The sequence below is a fragment of the Opisthocomus hoazin genome, chromosome 6 (genome assembly GCF_030867145.1).
Source record: "Opisthocomus hoazin isolate bOpiHoa1 chromosome 6, bOpiHoa1.hap1, whole genome shotgun sequence".
Lineage (NCBI taxonomy): Eukaryota > Metazoa > Chordata > Aves > Opisthocomiformes > Opisthocomidae > Opisthocomus > Opisthocomus hoazin.
Window position 1 is genome coordinate 59,905,921 of NC_134419.1, and position 21,722 is coordinate 59,927,642.

The 21,722-nt window shown below is 43.5% G+C and overlaps 1 protein-coding gene across 10 annotated transcripts; it reads left to right on the forward strand.

Annotated features, from left to right (window-relative positions):
* Nucleotides 1-202: 202 nt before the first annotated feature.
* Nucleotides 203-20,687, forward strand: C6H10orf71 (chromosome 6 C10orf71 homolog). Of its 10 annotated transcripts, none has more exons than XM_075423378.1 (7): nt 206-512; nt 1,923-1,996; nt 2,107-2,184; nt 2,489-2,639; nt 4,689-4,756; nt 12,623-12,800; nt 14,688-20,687. In XM_075423378.1, the coding sequence occupies exon 7, from the start codon at nt 14,864-14,866 to the stop codon at nt 19,502-19,504; it is 4,641 nt and encodes a 1,546-aa protein (XP_075279493.1). In that variant the 5' UTR covers nt 206-512; nt 1,923-1,996; nt 2,107-2,184; nt 2,489-2,639; nt 4,689-4,756; nt 12,623-12,800; nt 14,688-14,863; the 3' UTR covers nt 19,505-20,687. The 10 variants fall into 10 exon arrangements, 9 of the variants coding, with proteins under 9 accessions (XP_075279493.1, XP_075279496.1, XP_075279499.1 ...); XM_075423381.1 differs by having other exon boundaries at nt 2,508-2,639; XM_075423384.1 differs by lacking the exon at nt 2,107-2,184 and adding an exon at nt 6,840-7,071.
* The last annotated feature ends 1,035 nt before the right edge of the window (nt 20,688-21,722 follow it).

Here is a 21,722-nt window from a genome sequence, read left to right on the forward strand (position 1 = left end):
AAAAATGCAGTGCTTTAGGGTTTGAATCACTGGCAGTAGTGAGCCAACTGCACAGCATTACTTTCTGTATTAGTTATCTCTGAAGCATTACCAATGGCAAATCTGAATGTAAAAATAGCTGATGACTGTTTGTTTCATCTGTCTGTTACTTGACACCGCATGGTTATTCCAATACGTATGTTTGCCTCTTCCCTACCATGATCTCTGTTTAGTTTCCCCTTGCCTGATGACTATTTAAATACATTTTACTAACTGTGTATTCCTTGCTCACTTCACCTGGCTGGGCAGGTCTGCAAGGGCTCAAGGGTTAGCTCCTCCACTTTTAGTGTTTTATTTATTTTTCAGCAGTTGTTTCTATTCAGATAACCATGTTCAGAAGGAGAGTCCAAAACACATAAATAATGGGAAGTGCTAGTAGTAAGCAGGCTGCTGTAAAACGTGCTGGAGCTTTGACTTAAAGGAAGAAAGCGCAGCACTGCACTGTCCCTGATCAGGAAACTGGAGCACAGAAGGTAAGGGGGAAGTGTATGGGTGTTTTTAAAGCAGGGAAATGGTGAAGAATGGTGGTGTCTGAGTGTGTGAATATGTGTGCACTGCAGGATCAGTTGTATAATTGATCAAATACAAGAAATCAAACATTTGTATCTTTTTTTCAGTGATTAGAGGTGGAAAGTCCTTTCGTTTTGTCCAACATTCTCTGCTCTGAAAAATGCAGGATTGTTTCTGAAAGTCTCTGTGTGGAAAGAGACATGCAAATAGATTTGTCTGCAGTGATTATTGTTTATAGCACATATAATTATTTGGTAAAGGGGTATGATCTTTTTAGAAAAAACACTAGATTGCTATGAATCTCCATTTAACTGTCCTGTGTATTGTGCTGTAAGCAACTTTAAGCAAAATATACATTGATTTTATTTTCCAGATGATTACTGCCTACAGATAACATACTCCTAAAAACTTTAATGATTTGTGTAGGGGGTTGAAGGCATTTTTATTTCTCTTTTTGGAACAAGTAGAAAGAGAATAGTTTAAATATTTTATAGACAGCAATTAGTATGTTACAGAGCCTGAAAAAGTAAAATAGTTCAAATACCTGGGCAGTGCTAAGAGGCCACTATAAATGACTGTGACTATGACTTGTATCCAATTTTAATCACTGGATAATTTCTTAAATGGCATAAGCTTTTCTGAGTTCAGTTGTTGCAGAACTTCTTAATCTGCCATCCCAAGGAGCTGCATTGTATTAGCCTAGTTGCAGAACTCAGCAGCAAAGAACAGAAATAATTAAAATTGAGCTTGAGAAGCCAAACTGTTTATGCTTTTTTAAATGGCCTATGAACAGGTAATTCGATTAGTTCTGAACAGGGAAAAGTTTTCCAGCAGCAGACCAAAACGACTGGTTCACTCTGGCTGTCTAACCAGAGAGTATCAGAGAGTCCCTCACTAGTCCTCTGCCATTGCTGGGAGCGAAGCTGGGGAGAAGGGAAAGTGAGAAGAGATAAGAAGGAGAAATAAGCTTCCTGAACAGGATCAAAGCCCATGGCTCTTTTCCTTCACTTCTTCAGAGAACTGACCATGTGAAAAATAAATGCCTTTGGCTAAATGCTTGAAGGGTAAGACTTGTGGAAAATACTAACAAATAAAAGACTGACAATATGTTGGAAGCCCAAAACAAGTACATTTTTGTATCCTTCCAGGCTTGTCACTAGGAAGTTATTTACATACATACTGACAACTTAGTTATCAAAACAGTTTTAACAGGCACTCACCAATGAACTTGAAGGCCACAGCCAGGTGGAAGTATGCAGATATAATTGCATCCCTGCAGCACAAACCAAAAGCATACAGAAATTTCACTCTGTAGCCTCTTATTCCTACCTGCTTCTCTGAAATGTTTGTCTTGTCTTTGCTTGCATTACTAGAGCTGTGCAAAAGGCCTGTGAAAATGTAAATCCCTCCAAGACCAGGAAAAAAGTCAACTAACCCTATGAACCAGGTTGGGACAAAATACCACTCTTCAGTATCAGTCTTTCCTTGCTTTAGTCTAGCTGAGTTTACACACACAGAAAGTTACTGGCAGAGGCAAATTCTGCAAATGGTTTTTAGCTGCAGGCTTCGCTGTGCTGGCTTGCCTGCAACCAGGGTGCCAGGTCACGAAGAGCTTTGTCTACTATAATCGAGCGGGTGAGTCCATTGCTTTTGGAGCTGGTGTGCATTGCTTGAGGTAGTGTTGCATTTTGGGACCAGCAGTCTGTGAGCCAGCTGACAAGCGTGTGGGGAAAGGGACCACAGTGGGGGCTGCATGTCTGCACTGATAGGGGAAACCTTCAGAAAACCTTGAGAAAAGGTTGTCTGTCTTCAGTCAAGCCTGCATGTGTCTTTGGGTGGGTCAGTGACTGCTTATACACATATCTATAGGTGTGTGTATATATATATTTGCATACTTGTGTTAAGCTTGGTGTTTTGTGTCTATGTTTCTGCTTACCAGGGTTTTTATGTTTTTGAAGTGTGTATGGTCAGATAGACTGCAGCCGCAGAGGAACTGAGGCAGCATTGAAACCATAAGAGGACAATCCTTCCCCTGAAGAAAGGTTTCCATCTCTATTGGATTCCCCTGCCAAAAGATCCTCTTTGGACAGGTATAGAAAGCAGATATTTAATTATAGTCCTAGGTTTCTTTATTGTCTATCTCCTGTGCTTGCAAATAATGACATACAAGAAGGCATTAGCTGGTAATGATTAATCTAAATCATCTAGTAACAGTCAGACCAACCTTCTTATGAGCCTAGCAGCTCAAATAGCAATGCATCTTTATTTTCAGTGTTCTACATAGCTACATCCCAGTAGTTTCAGGGGTGCTTTCCCTGTTACTTAGACACTATGTCTGCAGCTCTTCTGGGAACTGTGATAGAGCTATGACAGTCAGGCACTTGAAGGCCACCTAACTCATACTTTCCACTTGGAAAAGATACAGATGAAAATCCCTGCATTTTTTGGAAAAGTGTCTGAAAAAGATGCATGTTGGTAACATTTGGCTATATCTTAACATGCAGAGTCAGCAAACAGCAGTAGCTGGCAGTTTACAGCTACTGCAGATCCTCAGTCTCAGATGGGCCTCTGTCTGTCACCTTTACCTGGATCAGACGTAACCTGTCATACCTTAAGGTCAGCTTTGCCTGCCTGTCAGCTTCATTATAGACCCTTGTGCAGTTCTGCACACTTCTGATGGCTTCAGGTCTGTTGGGATATATTTCAAGTGTGTCCCTCTCTCCATCCTTCACATGTTTCAAAGTATAGGGCTCCATTGTGCAGAAACTGGACTAAGTGCCCAGCACTGTCTGGGATATTGGTGCAGAAGCACCAATATGTTCAGAGGGAGCCAGACCCTGCAAGATGTGTCCAGAATTTGTGCTGGGGCAGTGGGGCAGCATTCCTGCTCACAATATTATTGTTCACTGAGACTCATTGTTTTGACTGATCTGCTTTGAAGTAGTGACATTAGGACTTAGTCTGTGTCTCTAAAAATGAGAAATGATTCTTTGAGCTACGGGAGTTGTGACCAGACCTGTTAATTTTAAGAAGCCAGATACAAGTAGGTAGCATTGCCACTGGGGTGTGGGGGAGAATTGAAGAGAAGAGCTGGGGAAGAAGTGCTGGTGATAGCACTGGGCTTCAGATGATGCTATTGCCTGCATGCAGGTTTCTTTAGAGGGTTTTGGGGGTCTGGAAAAGCATGGTGATGACAGCATCACTGAGGCTTCTGAGTAAGTGATTCAGCCAGAGTCATCGGACTCTCTCTTAGGGAATAAATGTAGATCCTGCTTAGAAGTCTTGTCATTTTCCTTTCTGTCTTTTGCATATATCCTTTCCAGAATAATCACAAGAAATGCCTTAGCATATAGATTAGCTGTAAAAGAATGAGGAAGTTCCTTGGGGGCATACCATTAAATCATAACAATGAATCAATCTCTGAATAAGAAGAGAGAGTCTTCATGTCCCAGGGAAAAAAAAAAGAACTCCTGTTACATAGTGAAGAGCGAACTGGAAGGAACTTCCATCTTGCTCAGGATGAGACCACTGGCTGGCTTTTGCTCCTCAAAAGGAGGAAAATAGTGTGGCCTCCAGACATAACACTTGGAGGCAAGGGTGCCTGGGCTCTCCCCTGCCTCCTCAAATTCCTCCCATAGGTGGATAGCTAGCTGTCCCATGGCCATCTTCCAGAGAGCAGGCAGAAGTAAGGCAGGCTACAGCTATTGTCCTTCAACTGGAATGGCTCTGTTCTCATCACAAATGGTTGAGGAGCAGTTTTTCATTGGAGGACAGATGTTATGCAAATGGATGGTTGTGTGCTTGAGTCAGATGCTCTGGCATATGTACAAGTGTGTATTTCCCTCCTTGCCAAGCCTTCTGCTTGCTCAAGAACTGAGCTTGTTGACTGCACTTGAAAGCTATAGCAAGGTGCAGGTAAGCTATAGCTCTACTGCTGCAGCCTGAGCGAGAAAATTTTGAAAACCAAAGCCTCCACCTTCTCTTCCCTGCTCTATTTGTCTTTGGTAACACAAGACAGGTTTTTCAGGATATTGCATGTCCCTAAATCCTGTGGAATTTAGTGGGTGATAAAACCACTTAGAAACTGCAACAGTTTTGAATCTAGCACCTATAAATGACTTGAATTCTTTCCCTTATAGAACACAGATTCAGCAAAATCCGTGTCCAAAGTCTGGAAATATCCAGAAGATACAAAGGAAAGGAGCAGGTGAGACAACCAGTAAAAGAATAATACTTGTTTTCTGCAAGCCTGTTATCTCCTGAGACTGTATCCTGTGTGAGTGGGTGTGAGTCAGACTCTCCTTGTCAAGGTGCTTAAATGGTCTAAGTGTAAACTTGACAGTGCAGATGGTATCGGTGTGCTGGGACAGATGAGGAGTGCAGTGCAAGTGGGGGATGGTTTCAGATTCCTCAGCCTGGAAAGAGAAGTGAGGCATGGCTGGTTGCTAGCTGCAGATTTTCTTGTGTACATCACAGAGGAGAATACACCTGCTTCCCTCTTGTGTCTAGCGTACTTAGTGATATCATTACTATCATTACAATTTTCCCATGACAGGGGCTGGGACTGCTGACATGCTGACGTGTCTGACATGCTCCTTTACAAGGCATCCAGGACACTTGCTTTCTTGTCCAAGTGTTTTTCTTCCCTTTCCTCCTTGTCATCTCCTGTCTCTATCCACTGCGATGCTGTGGTACTCTACAACTCTCACTCTACTGCAGGAAAATCTTTCTTCCACTCAGGACGTGAATACTCAGAAGCTTTCACATTTGAAGCATTAGGAAGAGTGTGGCCAGCAGGTTGAGGGAGGTTCTCCTTCCCCTCTACACTGCCCTAGTGAGGCCCCATCTGGAGTACTGCATCCAGTTCTGGGCTCCCCAGTTCAAGAAAGATGAGGAGCTACTGGAGAGAGTCCAGTGGAGGGCTACGAGGATGATGAGGGGACTGGAGCATCTCTCCTACAAGGAGAGGCTGAGGGAGCTGGGCTTGTTCAGCCTGAAGAAGACAAGGCTGCGAGGGGACCTAATATATGCTTATAAATATCTCAAGGGTGGGTGTCAGGAGGATGGGGCCAGACTCTTTTCAGTGGTGCCCAGTGACAGGACAAGGAGCAATGGGCACAAACTGAAGCATAGGAAGTTCCGTCTGAACATGAGGAAGAACTTCTTCCCTCTGAGGGTGACGGAGCACTGGAACAGGCTGCCCAGGGAGGTTGTGGAGTCTCCTTCTCTGGAGATATTCAAGACCTGCCTGGACAAGGTCCTGTGCAGCCTGCTGTAGGTGACCTTGCTTCAGCAGGAGGGTTGGACTAGATGACCCACAGAGGTCCCTTCCAACCCCGAACATTCTGTGATTCTGTGATTCTGTTTGAGACTAAATGAAAGGAGAAGAATATCTGTCTCATCAGCTGAAATCCTGTCAGTTCTCAATGGAGTGGCTGTGGCAGTGAAATGTCAGTTGCCAGCTTAAACTAGTGAGAAGGAAGGCTTGAGTCTTCATGAACTCAAAGAGACATACAGGTATCAAGAACCTGAGGAGGAGCCGAGATCTTTGCAGTATATCAGTCACTTACAAATCCATATGAATTTCACTATACAATATAATGCCAAGCTACAGCACCATACTCAGTTGAAGGGGGGTTTTTTTGCAGAGGCTCATGGTGAAGTACCATGCACTGTGAAGGGCAGTGGGAAGGCACATTTTTGCCTTAACTGACAAAGCTTAAGCTCTTCTTGTGTGATTGAGAAAATATAGATTTGGTTCCCTGTCACAGATGCTCTGTTTGATCTTCAGTCAGTTGAAGCTGGGCCTTAGCTTTTGATCTGTAAGTGAGACAAAAATCCTGCTTGTAGTGGGAGAGTTTGTAAGGATAAATAGCCATGAGGTGTTCATGTGCCATATTACTGGGGAGCTGTATAAATATCTCAGTATATAACTACTGACCTAGTTACAGACAGTGGCCTTTTCCAGTCAGACATTTAATGCCAAGAAGTGCACTGTTTGGGTTCAGTTGCTTAAATGTCACTTGTCTGTGCTGACTTCAGGTCATGGGAGAAGCACCTTCCCTCTGCCTTGTGATTCTCATAGACTTGTGCTGTTTTCCAAGTGCTGCACCTGCCCTTTGCCTGTGTTAGTCGTGAGCTCTGTGCATTTGACTCCCTCCATCATTTCTGCATGTTAGTGACTCTTCCAAGGCAGTGGATAGGGGTCAGGTAATAGAAGGAGTTAAAAGAGTTACAAGAAAACCTCAGTTCACATACAACCTGTTCTGAGAGACATCTCCTTCTTCCAGATTTGACAGGCCTCTTGGCAGGATGGGGCATTTGGAGGACATTGGGAAAGGCAGTCCAGAGACCAGCTGCAAAGAACTGTTGGGTCTTTGCCATTGAATAAGAAAGGGAAAGGTAGAGAGTCTTGCCATGATTCTCCATAGCTGTCACAAGCCGTCCTTGTTCTTCCCACTTTTTCTTCACATGAGGTCTTCATCTCCCAGTGCTTGAAGCTTTGTGGTCTGAGCTGAAAAGGTAAGCATTCCATCTGGCGCCTGGAAGAGGTTCACATACTCTGGGGAAAAGACACAGAGCAGAATATGTAACACAAGGTCATTAGTTAGGTACACTCCCTCCTTGCATTTGTGCTTCCACCAGGTTGCACTGACCTTCTTCAGCAGTGTCTTGTTTAACTTCTTCCAGTCTTGTTTAACTTCTTCATCAATGACCTGGATGAAGAGTTAGAATGTACCCTCAGCAAGTTTGCTGATGACACCAAACTGGGAGGAGTGGTAGATACACCAGAAGGCTGTGCTGCCATTCAGTGAGACCTGGACAGGCTGGAAAGTTGGGCAGAGAGGAACCTGATGAGGTTCAACAAGGGCAAGTGCAGGGTCCTGCACCTGGGGAGGAACAACTCCATGCACCAGTACAGGCTTGGGGCGGACCTGCTGGGGAGCAGCTCTGTGGAGAGGGACCTGGGAGTGCTGGTGGACGACAGGTTAACCATGAGCCAGCAGTGTGCCCTGGCTGCCAAGAAAGCCAATGGGATCCTGGGATGCATTAGGAGGAGTGTGGCCAGCAGGTCGAGGGAGGTTCTCCTTCCCCTCTACACTGCCCTAGTGAGGCCCCATCTGGAGTACTCTTGTCCAGTTCTGGGCTCCCCAGTTCAAGAAAGATGAGGAGCTACTGGAGAGAGTCCAGTGGAGGGCTACGAGGATGGTGAAGGGACTGGAGCATCTCTCCTACAAGGAGAGGCTGAGGGAGCTGGGCTTGTTCAGCCTGAAGAAGACAAGGCTGCGAGGGGACCTAATATATGCTAATAAATATCTCAAGGGTGGGTGTCAGGAGGATGGGGCCAAACTCTTTTCAGTGGTGCCCAGTGACAGGACAAGGAGCAATGGGCACAAACTGAAGCATAGGAAGTTCCGTCTGAACATGAGGAAGAACTTCTTCCCTCTGAGGGTGACGGAGCACTGGAACAGGCTGCCCGGGGAGGTTGTGGAGTCTCCTTCTCTGGAGATATTCAAGACCCGCCTGGACAAGGTCCTGTGCAGCCTGCTGTAGGTGACCTTGCTTCAGCAGGAGGGTTGGACTAGATGACCCACAGAGGTCCCTTCCAACCCCTACCATTCTCTGTGTGTGTGATTCTGTGTGTCTGAATCCTCTGTTCTAGCTCCTGTGGCAACAGATGCACTAACTTCAGTAGAGCTCATTGGGAGAAAAAGACTTCATCCGCCTTTTCTTCAGAAAAAAATGGTTTAATTAAACAAATAAAATCACAGTCATATTCATTTTAAAGACATTTCTTCTAGAAAGATAATTAGAAGTTATTTTATTGATCATTTGGAATATTTACTATGGGAAATTTCAAAACAAGATCACACTCACTAATGCAATGCTACCAGAGTATTTTTTGACATAGAAAATAAAAATTTTCAGTTAATGTGAAATAGCATACACCCTCTCTCACTTAAGGGCAGTAATAATACACTATTTTAACTGTTATGGTATATATTACTACTTCTCATGGCCTATAATGTAAACTTCTCATGGCCTATAATGTAAAAATAGTGAAACAATCTGAAATGAAAAGATTTTTTGTAATTCTGAATGAAATTTTAGAATTTATAATTTAATTTCTCTTCAGAATCTTTATTCCAAGTGAAATTTCAAAAATAATTTAAATGAGAGCATCCTCCCATCACACACACAAACACATTTCCAAAAGATTATAGTGTCCATAGGATGGCAATTCAGACTGCCAGCTAACTCTGCCAGTGCAGGCAGCGACTGCACAACGTCTACCACACCACTCTTAGGTGTACATATTCTAGTGAATATTGCAGGAAAGAGAAAAATTACTTTATCCTAAATGCACTGGTGTTGTCAGTGGTGAGTGATACAGGTTAGAAAATCAGAATTGTCCAGAGGACAAGATTTGGAGGCATAGCAATGTGGTATTGGTTCCAGATCCCTTTCATTCTCGTGTTGGTCTGAATGCCGCATTGGGATGAGGTTTGGCTCTTCAGAGATGTTGGACTTCACTTTACTGTGGTTACAGTTACTGATGTAGCCTTCTGGATAGTGCACCAGTGTCAGCTTAGGAAGTAGATGTATTTACAGTCACCAATTCTGTTCTCAGTTATTTTACTGACGTCAGTAAAAGGACTGTAGATTTATACCAGTGTAACTGAGAACAGAAGTTGGCCCAAAGTCAGGAGAAGTTTCTCCTCTGGCCGAGGACGAGCTGTTCAAGACAGAATTGCTGGGCCAAATCCTCAAGGGGAATGGACCCCAGTCTACAATGATTTGGTCCAGACACATGGTTCCTTCACCTTTCTTCCCAGTGCAGTGATCAAAGATCTGATGCTGGAATAGCTGAGGTCATCTTGTTCTATGCTAGTCATTTCTGTCAGTGTTTGAGATCTTCACCCAAAGCTGGACTGACCTAGTTCTCCACCCTCCATCAGCTGGAGCAGATATTTGTACTTGAGCAAATTCCCTTCCCCCAAACAAAAGAATTCACTTTGGCTGCCCTTTATGACCAAAAGTATAGTGGAAAGTTGTCTTGTTGGATGAGGGAAATGGAGGCTTGTGCTGATAGCTTTCACCTTGTGACAGTCTTAATCCAGAAATTGCCTTTCTGAACAGTTTGGGGAAATGAGGCTGAAGCACCAATATCTCTCTTGCCAGGCAGCTCCTCTCCTTGGTGAGGGTGTTGTGATCCTCCCCCAGGCCCATGTGCCCTCAGGGCTGCAGCACACTCAATATCCATTCGGGTACTCATCTCTGCTGCCACAAAGGACTTCCTGTCAATATCCAAGGGAGCTCACTGTGCCAGCCCTGCTTGGGCTAGCAAGGAGCTGCTGTCAGCTGGGAGCTTTGTCTCAGCCTGGTAGCTGAACAGGCCTGTTTCCATCCAGTCCTCTCATTTGGTTATGAGCTCCTGTATGTGCCATGAACATATGTGCACCTACACAAAAAAATCATTGGTTCATTAGGGATTCTCCTATTTCCCACAGTAGGAAGTACTATTTGTCATGATATGACCCTTGAAGCCCAAAACAGCAGCAGCAGCAAGTGTGTGAGTAGAACATGCTGCTGAATAAACGTCAGCCAGCAGTCACCACAGGGCTCTGAATTTTGGGCTGCAGCTGTGGATGGATGCAGTGCAGAAAGCACCACATGAAGAAACCAGCTCATAAAGATTTTAAAAAGTAAACCTTCCCTCCCTCTCCCTTCTTTTCCCATCATCAGGGGGAATGCAGTGCTGCTGACTTCAGACTGCTGTGCCCAAGGGCACTGCCAAAATGCCACTGCGATGTCTCATGGCACAACATTTCAGCCAAATACCAGCCCAAGGGGGGTGGGGTAACCAACTGGCCCTTTATGTATTGCAGCAGCAGTGATGTCACACGCTCTAGCCAAGTTTGCCAGTTTGCGCAGCTCCTGTCTAGTGAAAAAAGTTGACATTCAGTCTGTGCCAGGCCAGGAATAGGTTCTGTAATTTAACCTCCTTATCAGAACTTGCTAGGCACTTAGGAGAGCCACTGAAAAAAGCTTCCTATTTAAAAGAGAGGGGAGGTTGTTTCTGATTAAGCTCCTTGATATCTCTACATTCATGCAATCTTTTTCAGTAGCTCATATCAGATGATGCCTACTCCAAACACTTCGCATGTTCCTCAGCATTTCCCAGACAGTTCCACATGCCCAGTGTTGCTTTCCTCTGTCTTGAAAACAGCCTAGATTCGAGCATCCTTAAATGTTTTAACCAGCTGAATCCTAACCTAAGCTCAAACACTGCACCTTGCTTGCTGGCTGCCATGTTTGTCCAAAAAAGTAAAGAAATAGGACTTTACCAGGGTAGTAGACCAGCCATGAACAGCTTCTTTGCTCTAAGCTCAGAAGTTGCCATCATAGGTATACAAGGGATAGCCAGATCAGTACAGTGCTACAGTTTCAATGCAGTCCCAGTAGTGATCTGCACCTTGAATGCTTGGTGTAGCTACAGTTTTTCCAGCTTGAAACATTACACTGCCCAAGTGCTAGTGTTATGGCCGAGAGAGACCAGGATCTTCACAGGGCTTTCAGAGACAGCGACAGTCACTACTTTTTTTTTACTCAGTGGTGCGGAGTTGTTTTTGTAACAGTGACTCCATCTAGGAAAATAATTGCCGAGATTACATCATGATCTCCATGCTTATTGTTACCCTACTCACTTTTCAGCACATGTTCTCATTTTACAAGGGACAAGATGTTTCTTCAGACCGCTGTCCATGAGACCTGAAAGCCAAGCTTCCTCCTAGTTCAGGCACCACCACCGCTAAATAGTGATAAACATTGTGCTGCTGGAGTTCAGTCGACAGGCCCGTTGATGAGTGAGCCAGAACATAATCGCAAACTCCCATGACAGTGTTGGCTTTGCACAGTTAAGAGTACCACAACAGCAGTAAGATTGACATTTAACCTCTGAGCAGATAGATAACCGAGTACACATCTCTGCAATGAAGATGCCCTTTCACATTCGGCTGCAATCAGACATAGCGTCAGGGTGTTTTTCTTACCTTTTACTTTTTTTTTTACTCAGACATCTTTAACAGGCCACAAAAAGCTCTGATTGGTACAGGCTTGTCCCTAAACTAACACTGCCAACTGTCCGTCTTCAGGTAAGGTGTAAGAGACCATCCCAGTGGGTGAGCCCTTGTTGCCGCTTTTGCCAGTGTGTTTTGTATACCACAGGCTGACACAAAAGTTTCCTCAAAGGAGACCCTTGCTTCAGGAAAATCTACTCTATCTACACCTATGCTGTTTGCATTTCCTCAGGGCCAGACAGTTCTCCTTGTAGGAAACTGATATATTCTTGCAGAGATTAAACAAACTAGCTTGAATCTTGGGGGTCTCCACAGCAAAAGGACAGCAGCAATGCACATTGACCATAGCTGAGCTTGCCTTTAGGATCTCATCACTCTGGTTCATGCGTGGAAGCAAAAAGATGTTATGTTTACTTCCCTTCACCATCCCAGCTGTCCACCTTTCCTCTCCTTTACAAAAGTGACAGTGAAAAGAATGGACTTTCAAACTTCAGCTGCATTAGTTCCCAATCTACAAGACTGACACCCATGCATATTTGTTGGCAGTAGAAAGTCATATACAGGTGGAGTGAAAGCATACATTTTCCTCTGCAGTCCCTCTGAAAGGGTGGTATGGGAGGGACATAGACAGCAGCAAGGAAGAATTCATCTGGCACAACCCCTCTTTTTAGCATGGAGACATCACCCAGCCTTTGCAATGGGCAGACTGCCAGGAAACCCTTGCTTGCTCAGCTGTTACTCCCTGCTGGGGCTACCAGAGAGTGCTGGAGGTTGTGACTGTTGTTTGCTAGGAACCTGACTGCACTCCACAAGCTACCAAACCCTCAAGATATCTGGTTATTATCACTCTGGGGTGGATATCTGCCTCTTTTGGTAAGAAAGACTGTAAATCACTCCTAAAATGGTTGTAAAATCTGAATGAACAAACAGATGAATGAATACAGCATAAGACAATCTTCATATCATGCAAATAAATGTCTTTTTGTTTTCAGATTGCAGAGTTCACTTAAGATCAAAAGATGCCGAAGATCAAAAAAATCCCAGGATACTACTTCTGTCAAATCTACTTCACTGGTCTATTTCTGCCTCCTCAATAAAGACGGTCAGAAATGAAACCAAATACAAGCATGAGAGGGAGTTCTAAAGATGAGAAGCAAAATTACATGACAGGTATGTATGTGTACTTCTGACCCATATAACAGCTAAGAACCAAAACCGAGAGTGGGATAGCCTTTCATTTGTCTTCTCTTTTTTCTTGCTGTGTTATACACAAAAATGCATGTGTAGTGGGCGTAGTGAAACTTATTTTTGTAAAATCTTTGTACAAAGTAAAATGGAGAAGCTCTGTTAAGCTCTTTTTATTTCTGGTATAAAACTATTGTAGTGCTGCATAAGTCATTGCAATTGTATGGCTGGAAGGACAGAATCAAGATTCACTATGATACTTTGAGGCTAAAAATAGGTTGGCTGAGGTTTTTTAAATAGAAAAGGAAGGTGAGGAGTGTTTTCATTTGAAGAAACAACTGAGCCTAAGTGACTCACATGATTAAGCCCAGTTCCTCTGAGTTTTCATACTCCGACCAGCACTGAGTCATCCCAGGGAAAAATGCACCCTTTCCGAGAGTCTCACTGAGATGGGCCAAAGTGGAATCATGTAGTTGGAACAGCTGGAGGGGCTGAAATCTGGATCTGGATTTCATTATTCAGTTCTATGGTGGATCCAGGCTTGAGATGGAGACAGCTTCTACCTGTATAGAAGCTGGAAGCTGCTGTAGATGTGAACTGTGGTGTTTCAGCTCATCACGTTAATGATGCAATTGTACTAGGAAATGGAGATACAGATCAGACTTTCCTTAAGGAGTCTAAAAGGCCTTTCATTTTAGCTAGATCTTGAATATGCTTTTAAACTGAGTCTTGCTGTAGTTTTGTCAATACCCTGCTCAAGCCCTCGAATATGAGAATAAGTATCTAAAGAGTTTACAGAGTGAACTTTAGAGTTTTATTGTATAGATCTCAGGTATAGCTGAAGGGTCTATTTTGCTTATAGTTGTTCCAGCCAAAGACTCCGCCATCCTGCCTTCAGACTGACGTGGAGATAGACAAAAAACACAGTGCTTTGGGCTCTGACTGTGCATCGTTACCAGGGATTAATGGAAGGCTATGATATTTTATAATTGTGTTGAATGAGTTACCTATTGCTCTGAGCACTTCTGGAACTGAAACCAAATGTTCCCTGTGCTGCTTCAGTGGGTCTGCTAGAGTCCTCTAGGCACTCCTGCCTTCTGCTGGCTAAGCTGATATTAGCAGCCTCTTCAGTTTCAATATACCAACGAACCAACCATACCTGGATATGGGTGGCTAAAGATTTAACCCCAACAATATATGCTTGGAGCATACTAATGCAGAGTAAATCCTCTTTACCGATAGTGGCATTCTGCTTTCTCAAACAAGGGTTCTGCTCAGGGCAATTGTCACAGCAAAGCTCCAGCCTGATACAAGCAGATTCATCTCTACAGACTTCATTTTCCACAGTCATGAGCTAATGGATGAGTGAGAATAAAATCTTCTATAATAACTTTATTTTTCACAAAATATTTTAAATTGTAATGATGATGCATTGCCAAGTAAGTTTCGTCAACATTTCTTTCACTAAATAAGCTTTCTCCCTTTTTATTACTAATTCTTCCTGACCAAAAAATGTCTAACCTTCTCAGCTAAATGCATGCCCAGCACTTGGAAGTGTTTATGGTTGGAGGTATGAAAAGGGAAGTACTTGAAATTTGGCTCTTATATCCTTGTTTAAGAGCCAAAGTAAAGAATCTGAGGCAAAACCACTGTTTTTAATGGCCCTTTCCAGAAATTAAACTATCTACCATAAGCTACTTGAATTGACCAAAATAACAATTATTTTTCATCTTGGTTTTTTTGTGGTTGCTAGCATCTTGTTTAGAATACGTGTAGGAGCAAATTAGTCAGTGACTGATATATCTGCAAAATGCTCTCTGTCTAATAGTGTTAATATAGAAAAATGATAATTTATAATTTTTGGCTTTGCAGAGAAGAAAGTTTCCTTCAGCTATTCCATAAGATGAATCAATGTGCAGCAGCACCATCTGGAGAAATCACTTTGTGCTAGTGAATTGCAAACAGCTGGAACAACCCAACACAATCATCTGCCTATTTGACACCTGAAATTAATCCTTTGGATACATCATTCATGACTCCCATGCACAATGCAGGGAAATAAGAAACATACAGAGGGACATAGTGACTCCTCAAGTATTGGGAGTCTGCTGGATGACACAGACAGAGAGGTGAGCAGTCTCACAGACCGGGCTTTCAAAAGTTTGTGTGTGGCAGAATTCGAAGACTCTTACAATGAACCAGATCTTTCCATTTCACCTGACCTCGCCCTCCAATTCTCTGCTAAATTTCACCCAGGGGTATTAAACCATACTATCAAGAAAAGCAACGTCTGTAACAAGCTAACAGCAAGAAACAATGAACATACAATATGGGCTTCAACATTCCAGCAGTTACCAAAGTGTGCTCCAGAGGAGAAGAGGATTGTTAAAAATAGTACTTTTGCCACAGAAAGGAAAATCTTGAATTTGCCAGTTCCTGGTCCAAGGAACAATAAACATGTTTCAAAAGTGTCCTCTTTGATTAAGACATTTGATAAGACTGCAGACCAAGGGTCAGGAGGTTCCCTGATAGCCCTTAAGCAGACCAGTAAGAATAGCTTTCAAAAATGTAAAATGAATCATGGAAAAGACATGGCTTGCTGGGATGACACAGACATTTTAAGCATCCACAAGGATCTTTCTGAATTTTCTGAGGTTAGTCAAGGTAGTGACTGTCTCAGTGGCAAACATGAGCCACAGAAAAGACCTAATAAAATAGACCTCAGTTGTTGTGGCTCTGATGGTTATTATCCTGTCCTGATTGAGATGTCAAAAGTAGCCAAGTCAAATTTTTCCCGTTCATCTAAAAAGGCTCTAAAAAACAGAAGTGTGAAAGTTAATGAGCCAGCCAAAAAAGGTAATTTTCTTCACAGTGAGAACAGTGCTTTTGAATCATGGAATGTTCATCATAAAAAACTGACTGAAAAGGAGGAATTTGCTGATACAAAAACAAAAAAGGGAGGTCTTGCATACCTGGAAGAAGCACTGTTTATTAAAGGATCCCGTACGCGTGAACATCAATTACCACCTGCCAAGATCACTGTTGCTAAGAAGCAGGTGAAAGGTTTCCAGATGGAGCCACCTTCACCAGAAGCTGCTTTCAGCGTCCCTCCCCCAGCTGTGTATGTACCTCAGGGCACCCTCCCCTCAGAAACCAAATTTCCTGATGCTCTTCCTCCTGCACCCCCCCCTAGGATCCATGTGCACCAGGGTCCCCCTCGGCCAACCCCTGTCCCACAGGTGCTTCCTCTTCCACCCCCTACCCACCAGGGCCATCCTCCAACACCCCCCATCCCTGAAGCACCTCCTGTGCCACCACCCCCAATGCCAGCTCAACTTTCCCCCCCTGCCTTGTCCCAGGCCTCCATCTCACCCCAGTCCATGTCCTACAGCATGGTTTCACCCTCACCCATGTCCCAGGCACCCAGCCCACCTCCACTGAGACCCCTGGCCACCTTAACCGAACAGGAGGCCTTCGTTCCTCAACTAGGCAATACTTGTCCACCCTGGAGGAAACAGAGGGCTGCAAAAGGGGCAGCAGAGAGGAGACAGACTTCAAAGGAGAAGTTCATAGCCAGTGATGAGAAGTGCTCGTTTTCTGAGAAGGTGACTGGTGCCGAATCTGGTCTGGATGTGATTCCTCTGGCTAAACAGGCAAACTCCCCTGGATCAATCAGTCCTTCTTTCAACATCACCAAACTCTTAACACCCATCATACCACCAAAACAGGAGGTGGACATTGTTGAAAGTGAGCTGATCCCACTGACACCTCCTCCCATTGAGAGCATGGCATCAAGAGACGACGATGGGAGTGCGTTTGGGGATTACAGGTCTCGGGATAGTTACAAATCGAAAGCATCAAGTCTGTTATTTAACTTGAAGGATGTACGTAAACGTGTTAAAAGCATGTATACCCCTTCTCCCCTGTTAAGAACCTTGGAAGACAAAAATAAAACTAGCGAAAATATACAGGAGAGTACAAAAATGAAGGCCTCACTCTCAACTTTGCAAGAAAATATTAACAAAAATATTGTGGAGAAAGATGAATCGAGTGATATAAACTCTGTACTGTCTGACAGAGTTCACGAAAAGGCCAATAAAATTGATTTAACTGGACACTTTACAGACAATTACCTGACTTTGAGTTCACCCCAGACAACAGCAGACCTTTTATTTTGCCAAACTGGAGACAACTTGCAGCAAGACGATTCAAAACACGAAGGTCTGGTTAAAAACACAAGAGGCAATGAAAACTTCCCCTTGGTCAGATTTGATTCAAACGAACCTGTTTTAAGGAAACATCTGCCATATCCAGCACTGAAACCATTCAGTAGAGACAATGCAGATACAAAGGCTGGGCAGCCTGTGCAAAATCCTAGCATCCAGGGTGAGGAAAATGAGAGACAGGCTACTAATCAGAACGAAGAGTTTGCCTTCAAAACACATCCAAACCAACTCTCACCAGCAGAGGATGTACCTTACAGTGACACCCAAACCATTTTGGTGGCAACAGGCCATGAAGCACAAGGTAAAAGAAGCAGTAGTTCTTCGGAGCAATCTTTTGTCTCCACAGTAGAGCAGCCACTTCAGGAGGAGCCATTTCTACCAGTGCCCCTGATGCAGAAGGCATGTCTTCAAGAAAGCAAGAGGACTAAGAGTGAAATGGGTGAAGACAGTAATAAAAGCCACAAGGACAGAGGGAAAGAGGTTGGGGAAGAAGAACTCCAATATTATGCTTGTATCAGCTCTGGTACTGGCACAGCAGAGGTGGAGGAGGATAGGGTTACTGGGAAAGAACAGAGGAGCTTGATGGAAGAGAAACTAAGGGGAGAGAAAAAGGAAGAGCCCAACAGCATGGATTCTGCTTCCGACGGTATAAGGGACATGTCTGTCCCCAGGTCTGAGGAGCCACAAACACCCCCATCTTCAAGCTCAGCCAAACCCAGTCTATTTATGATTAAAGACAACACATTCAGATCACCTCAGGTAATAAGGGCTGTAAAGCTGCCCCTGTTCAGGTCCTTTTCCCTGGATGATGCAGTCAGCAACAGTTATAAGGAAATGGAAAGTGGGTTTGTGCCCCTAGCAGAGCACAACAAGCAGCACCGAAACATGTTGCATGCCCAGGAGGTAGGCTGGTTGGCATTGAGGCACAGAGGGCAGCAGAATGTGAGGGATGGAGCAACTGACAGAGGGAAAGAGGCCAGTGAGCCTGGGTCTACTTCAGGAACTCTGGATCCCAGTCTTCTGGAAGATACAGAGAGCTTTTCATTAGGGAAGCTGATGGAAGAAGATGAAGAGACTCGTGCTTTGTTAAATAAAGTTGGGAAAATAAATGAGGAAAGTGTCTGCAGAAGGAAAGAGAAGTCTCAGTCTAGGAGGGCAAGACACAGCTTAACACAGCCAAATTTAGGTCTGGAAAATGGTCAAGCACATAAGAATCCCAGCTATCCTGCAGAAAGAAAGACTAATTACTTTAAGAATCATCATTTATCTAATCGGAGAGGTGGCTCTTGTGCGAAAAAAATAATCACTAGGGAGACCATTTCCCCTGTGACTGGCTCCATATCAGAGGACCACATGTATTCTCCTGTATCCCATGAAGCTTTAGAGACCATCCTACATACGGAAGGTGTACCAGTTTTGTTAGACAATCTTGCATGCTCTGCTGTTACAAGCCCCGGGTCAGGCAGCACGATGCACTCTATTGCTGCCAGTTCGTCATCGGACAAGCCAACAAGAGAGAGAGAGGATGTTATAAACCCTACCTTGCTAAACATGGCACTAAAAAGCCAAGCTGATAAGTCTGCAGAAGAGATACTTGGTTCAGCACAGAGGAATCTGCCTTCTGATTCTGCAGGGGAAGCTGAGAGACTGGAGCCCAGGGGACCTGAGGAGAGGGTAGCAGGCAAGCCACCTGCTGTGCCACCAAAAACAGAAAAGGCTCTGCGGCGGGCCAAAAAGCTGGCAAGCAGGAGAAAGAAAATGCAAGAGCAGCAGAAAAAAATTCAGACTGAGCATACAGATGCTGTAGGGACAAAGTCTTCTCATTCTGGACAGACACTAGCATCTCCCTCACCCTTGGGATATTGTCCTCTCCATCCTGCCCCTCACTCAACTTTTACTCCCACAGAAACCAGTACAGGAAGACCCAGTGGTGCATCAGCAGTAAGCCCTTCACCCTCTTCAACCCAGCGTAAACTCCTCCAAGATCCTGACTCTGGCCAATACTACGTAGTTGATTTACCAGCTAAAGTTAATTTAAAGACATTTTATGACCCAGAAACTGGCAAATATGTTCAAGTCTCATTCCCTTCCTCAGAAGGGAACTTATATCAGACCCCTTCTTCAGAAATTCCGAATTCTCCCTATGCCTCCTACCCTAGAGTGCGGCCTTTACCAGCTTCATCTGTAGCAGTGCTGAAGTCACCTTCTCTACTCTCTGAACCTACCTGGTTAATGCCAGCTGTACCAGGACAACCAGCTGAACTACCTGAAGATGGTCAACAGGACTACAGACATGCTGAATCTGTGGAAACCCAGCCCTATATTGAACCAGCCTCTTACCTCTACAGCCAAGATGATGAAGAAACTCAGGTTCGCTTACAAAAGGACATGAGCCCATCCCCAAACACTGACACAGTGTCCCTCACCGATTTGGATAATTTTGCTGCTGAAGGAGTATCTTGAAAACTGAAGTAACAAAATAGTCCACCTAGTGTTTTTAAGAATGTTTTGAACAGACACATGCACACAAAAGCACACGCAGATTTGATGTTTGTACAACACTTTATATCTGAATCTCACTGTGATTTGGGTGGGAAGCAAAATGGAAGCTGACCACATTGAAAGATGCAAGGTGATGATCACTCTGAAGAAGTGCGAAATTGAGTAAGCACCAAATTATCAGTGAGATGAAGGGGCAATGACAGCTACATAAATAAATACAACAGTGTGAAGTCACTGCTTGCTGCTGCTGCTGCTTTGCCATTATGATGGCTGGAATTGCCAAAGCAAGTGCCCTTTTGCCCAGATGTGTTGCGTGATGTATGACATGAGGTAAAATCTATAAGACCATCTCCTGTGAGACCTAGGAGAGACGCCGCATCTGCTGAACTTTCCTTACACGCTGCCTTTGAACTATATTGACAGGTAGAAAGCATATGGCTACAGATATGCCATAAACTCAAGATTCATTTTTTGCACACATTGATTGCCCAGATGTTATTGACAAGAAGATTGTATACTGGATGCACAATGCAACAGCCATGTCAAAAAACCTTTAAACAACCAGAATACAGTTGCAGCTGCTCTAGACTTCTCATATACTTCTGCAGTGTCCACTAACATGCTGCTGAATTCTTTATATTTCGTTATAACCTCCTAATAAGTCCCCTTAGAATCAGGAGTTATTTACAATGCAGCTTAAAACTTCAACTTAACTTGATACTTGGCCTGAAATATCTTGGTAAGGATCAAGGTTGAAAGAAATCCTTTAAAGATATTTAATTTTTTGCTAGGATGAGAAGACCTTTGCTTCTTATAACTGAAGTGCTTTTTGTTTTGTTTTGTTTTCAGGCTCCGTTGAAATATAACACTAACTTGTAAAACCTGAAAAACATTATACCTAATTTTTTTCTTGTGAATTATGTAATTTAAAAAAGAAAAAAAAAGAAGAGACATGAAATATCCAAAGTATTAATTTCTAGAAATGTGCTTCTTTGGATTATCACTTTTCTTTGAAAGGTCTGTATCAAAATATCACTCATCCTGGCATAAATTCTTTTTTATCATCATAGATAATGTGAAAACTTTGGTGAAAATATGGAAAAATTGAATGTAATATGCCTGCCTATAAATACCTATATTTGGAGTACTGGTTTCCTTTTTATCTGTCTCATTTTCATACTGTTTTTCCCAATTAAAACTGAAGTGCAGGAGCTCTAAGGAAGAATTATACCAGTGACTTTCAGCCTAATTCACACCATAGGCTATTTTTACAGGATTGTTTTCAGTGAAGTGACTCTTGTCTTCCTGAAAAGAAAGGGAAGAATCAGGCCTTTTGCTAATAAATACAATGTGGAGATGGGACACAGGCACTACCCCACTCTCCTAGTTTTAATATTTGTGACAGAGGTTTTCTTCAGTGAATTCTTAATTTCCCAGGACCGAGGCTGCTCTCAGGACATAGACCAACGCTTCCCTAACCTGAACTCAGGTCCCAGCCTTCCTCTGACCCTGACAAGAGCCATGCATTCAGAACCTGTCCTGATCCTGTCAGACACTTCCTTTTGTCAGTGCTAATTGCTCAAACATTTCCCTCAGAGGGACTAGACAGACACTAAGAGCATCTTTTAATTGATTTCAGTGAGGTTTGGATTTGGCCTTTAATGATTCCTAAGGTTCATTTCACCTGTTACGCAGAGTTGTGTCAGATTTGCCGTTTTGTGATTTGGTAGGGACCCTTGCAGCAGAGTTGTGGGGTGGAAATGGAGAAGCTTATACTGGTTTGGTTTAGGTTTTGAACAAGTTCAGCCAAATATTCATATTTGAATAAATATTTATTATTCAGTCTCCACCCTTGAAGGTTTTCAACATCTGACTGGATAAAGCCCTGAACAACCTGGGCTGGCCTCAGAGCTGACCCTCCTTGAGAAGGAGGTTCATCCAGAGACCTCCTGAGATCTCCTGCAGCCTGAATTATCCTATGATCCTATTCTGCAAACATTAAAATTTTTAAACCAACTTTGACTTGGAACTCAGAAAATACAGTCTCCCTTGGGAAAAGGCTCACTTTGAAAAAAAAAGAAAATAATTTGAAAATCAAGATTGTTTCAGGAACAAGGATCACTTTTCAAGTTGTTTAAATAAGGGAAATGGTCCTATTATGAATATTTTTCCTTTTTTT

Bases quoted from the DNA above. Each gene is read 5' to 3' on its own strand.
- C6H10orf71 (XM_075423378.1), top strand. From the start codon at position 14,864: ATGCAGGGAAATAAGAAACATACAGAGGGACATAGTGACTCCTCAAGT.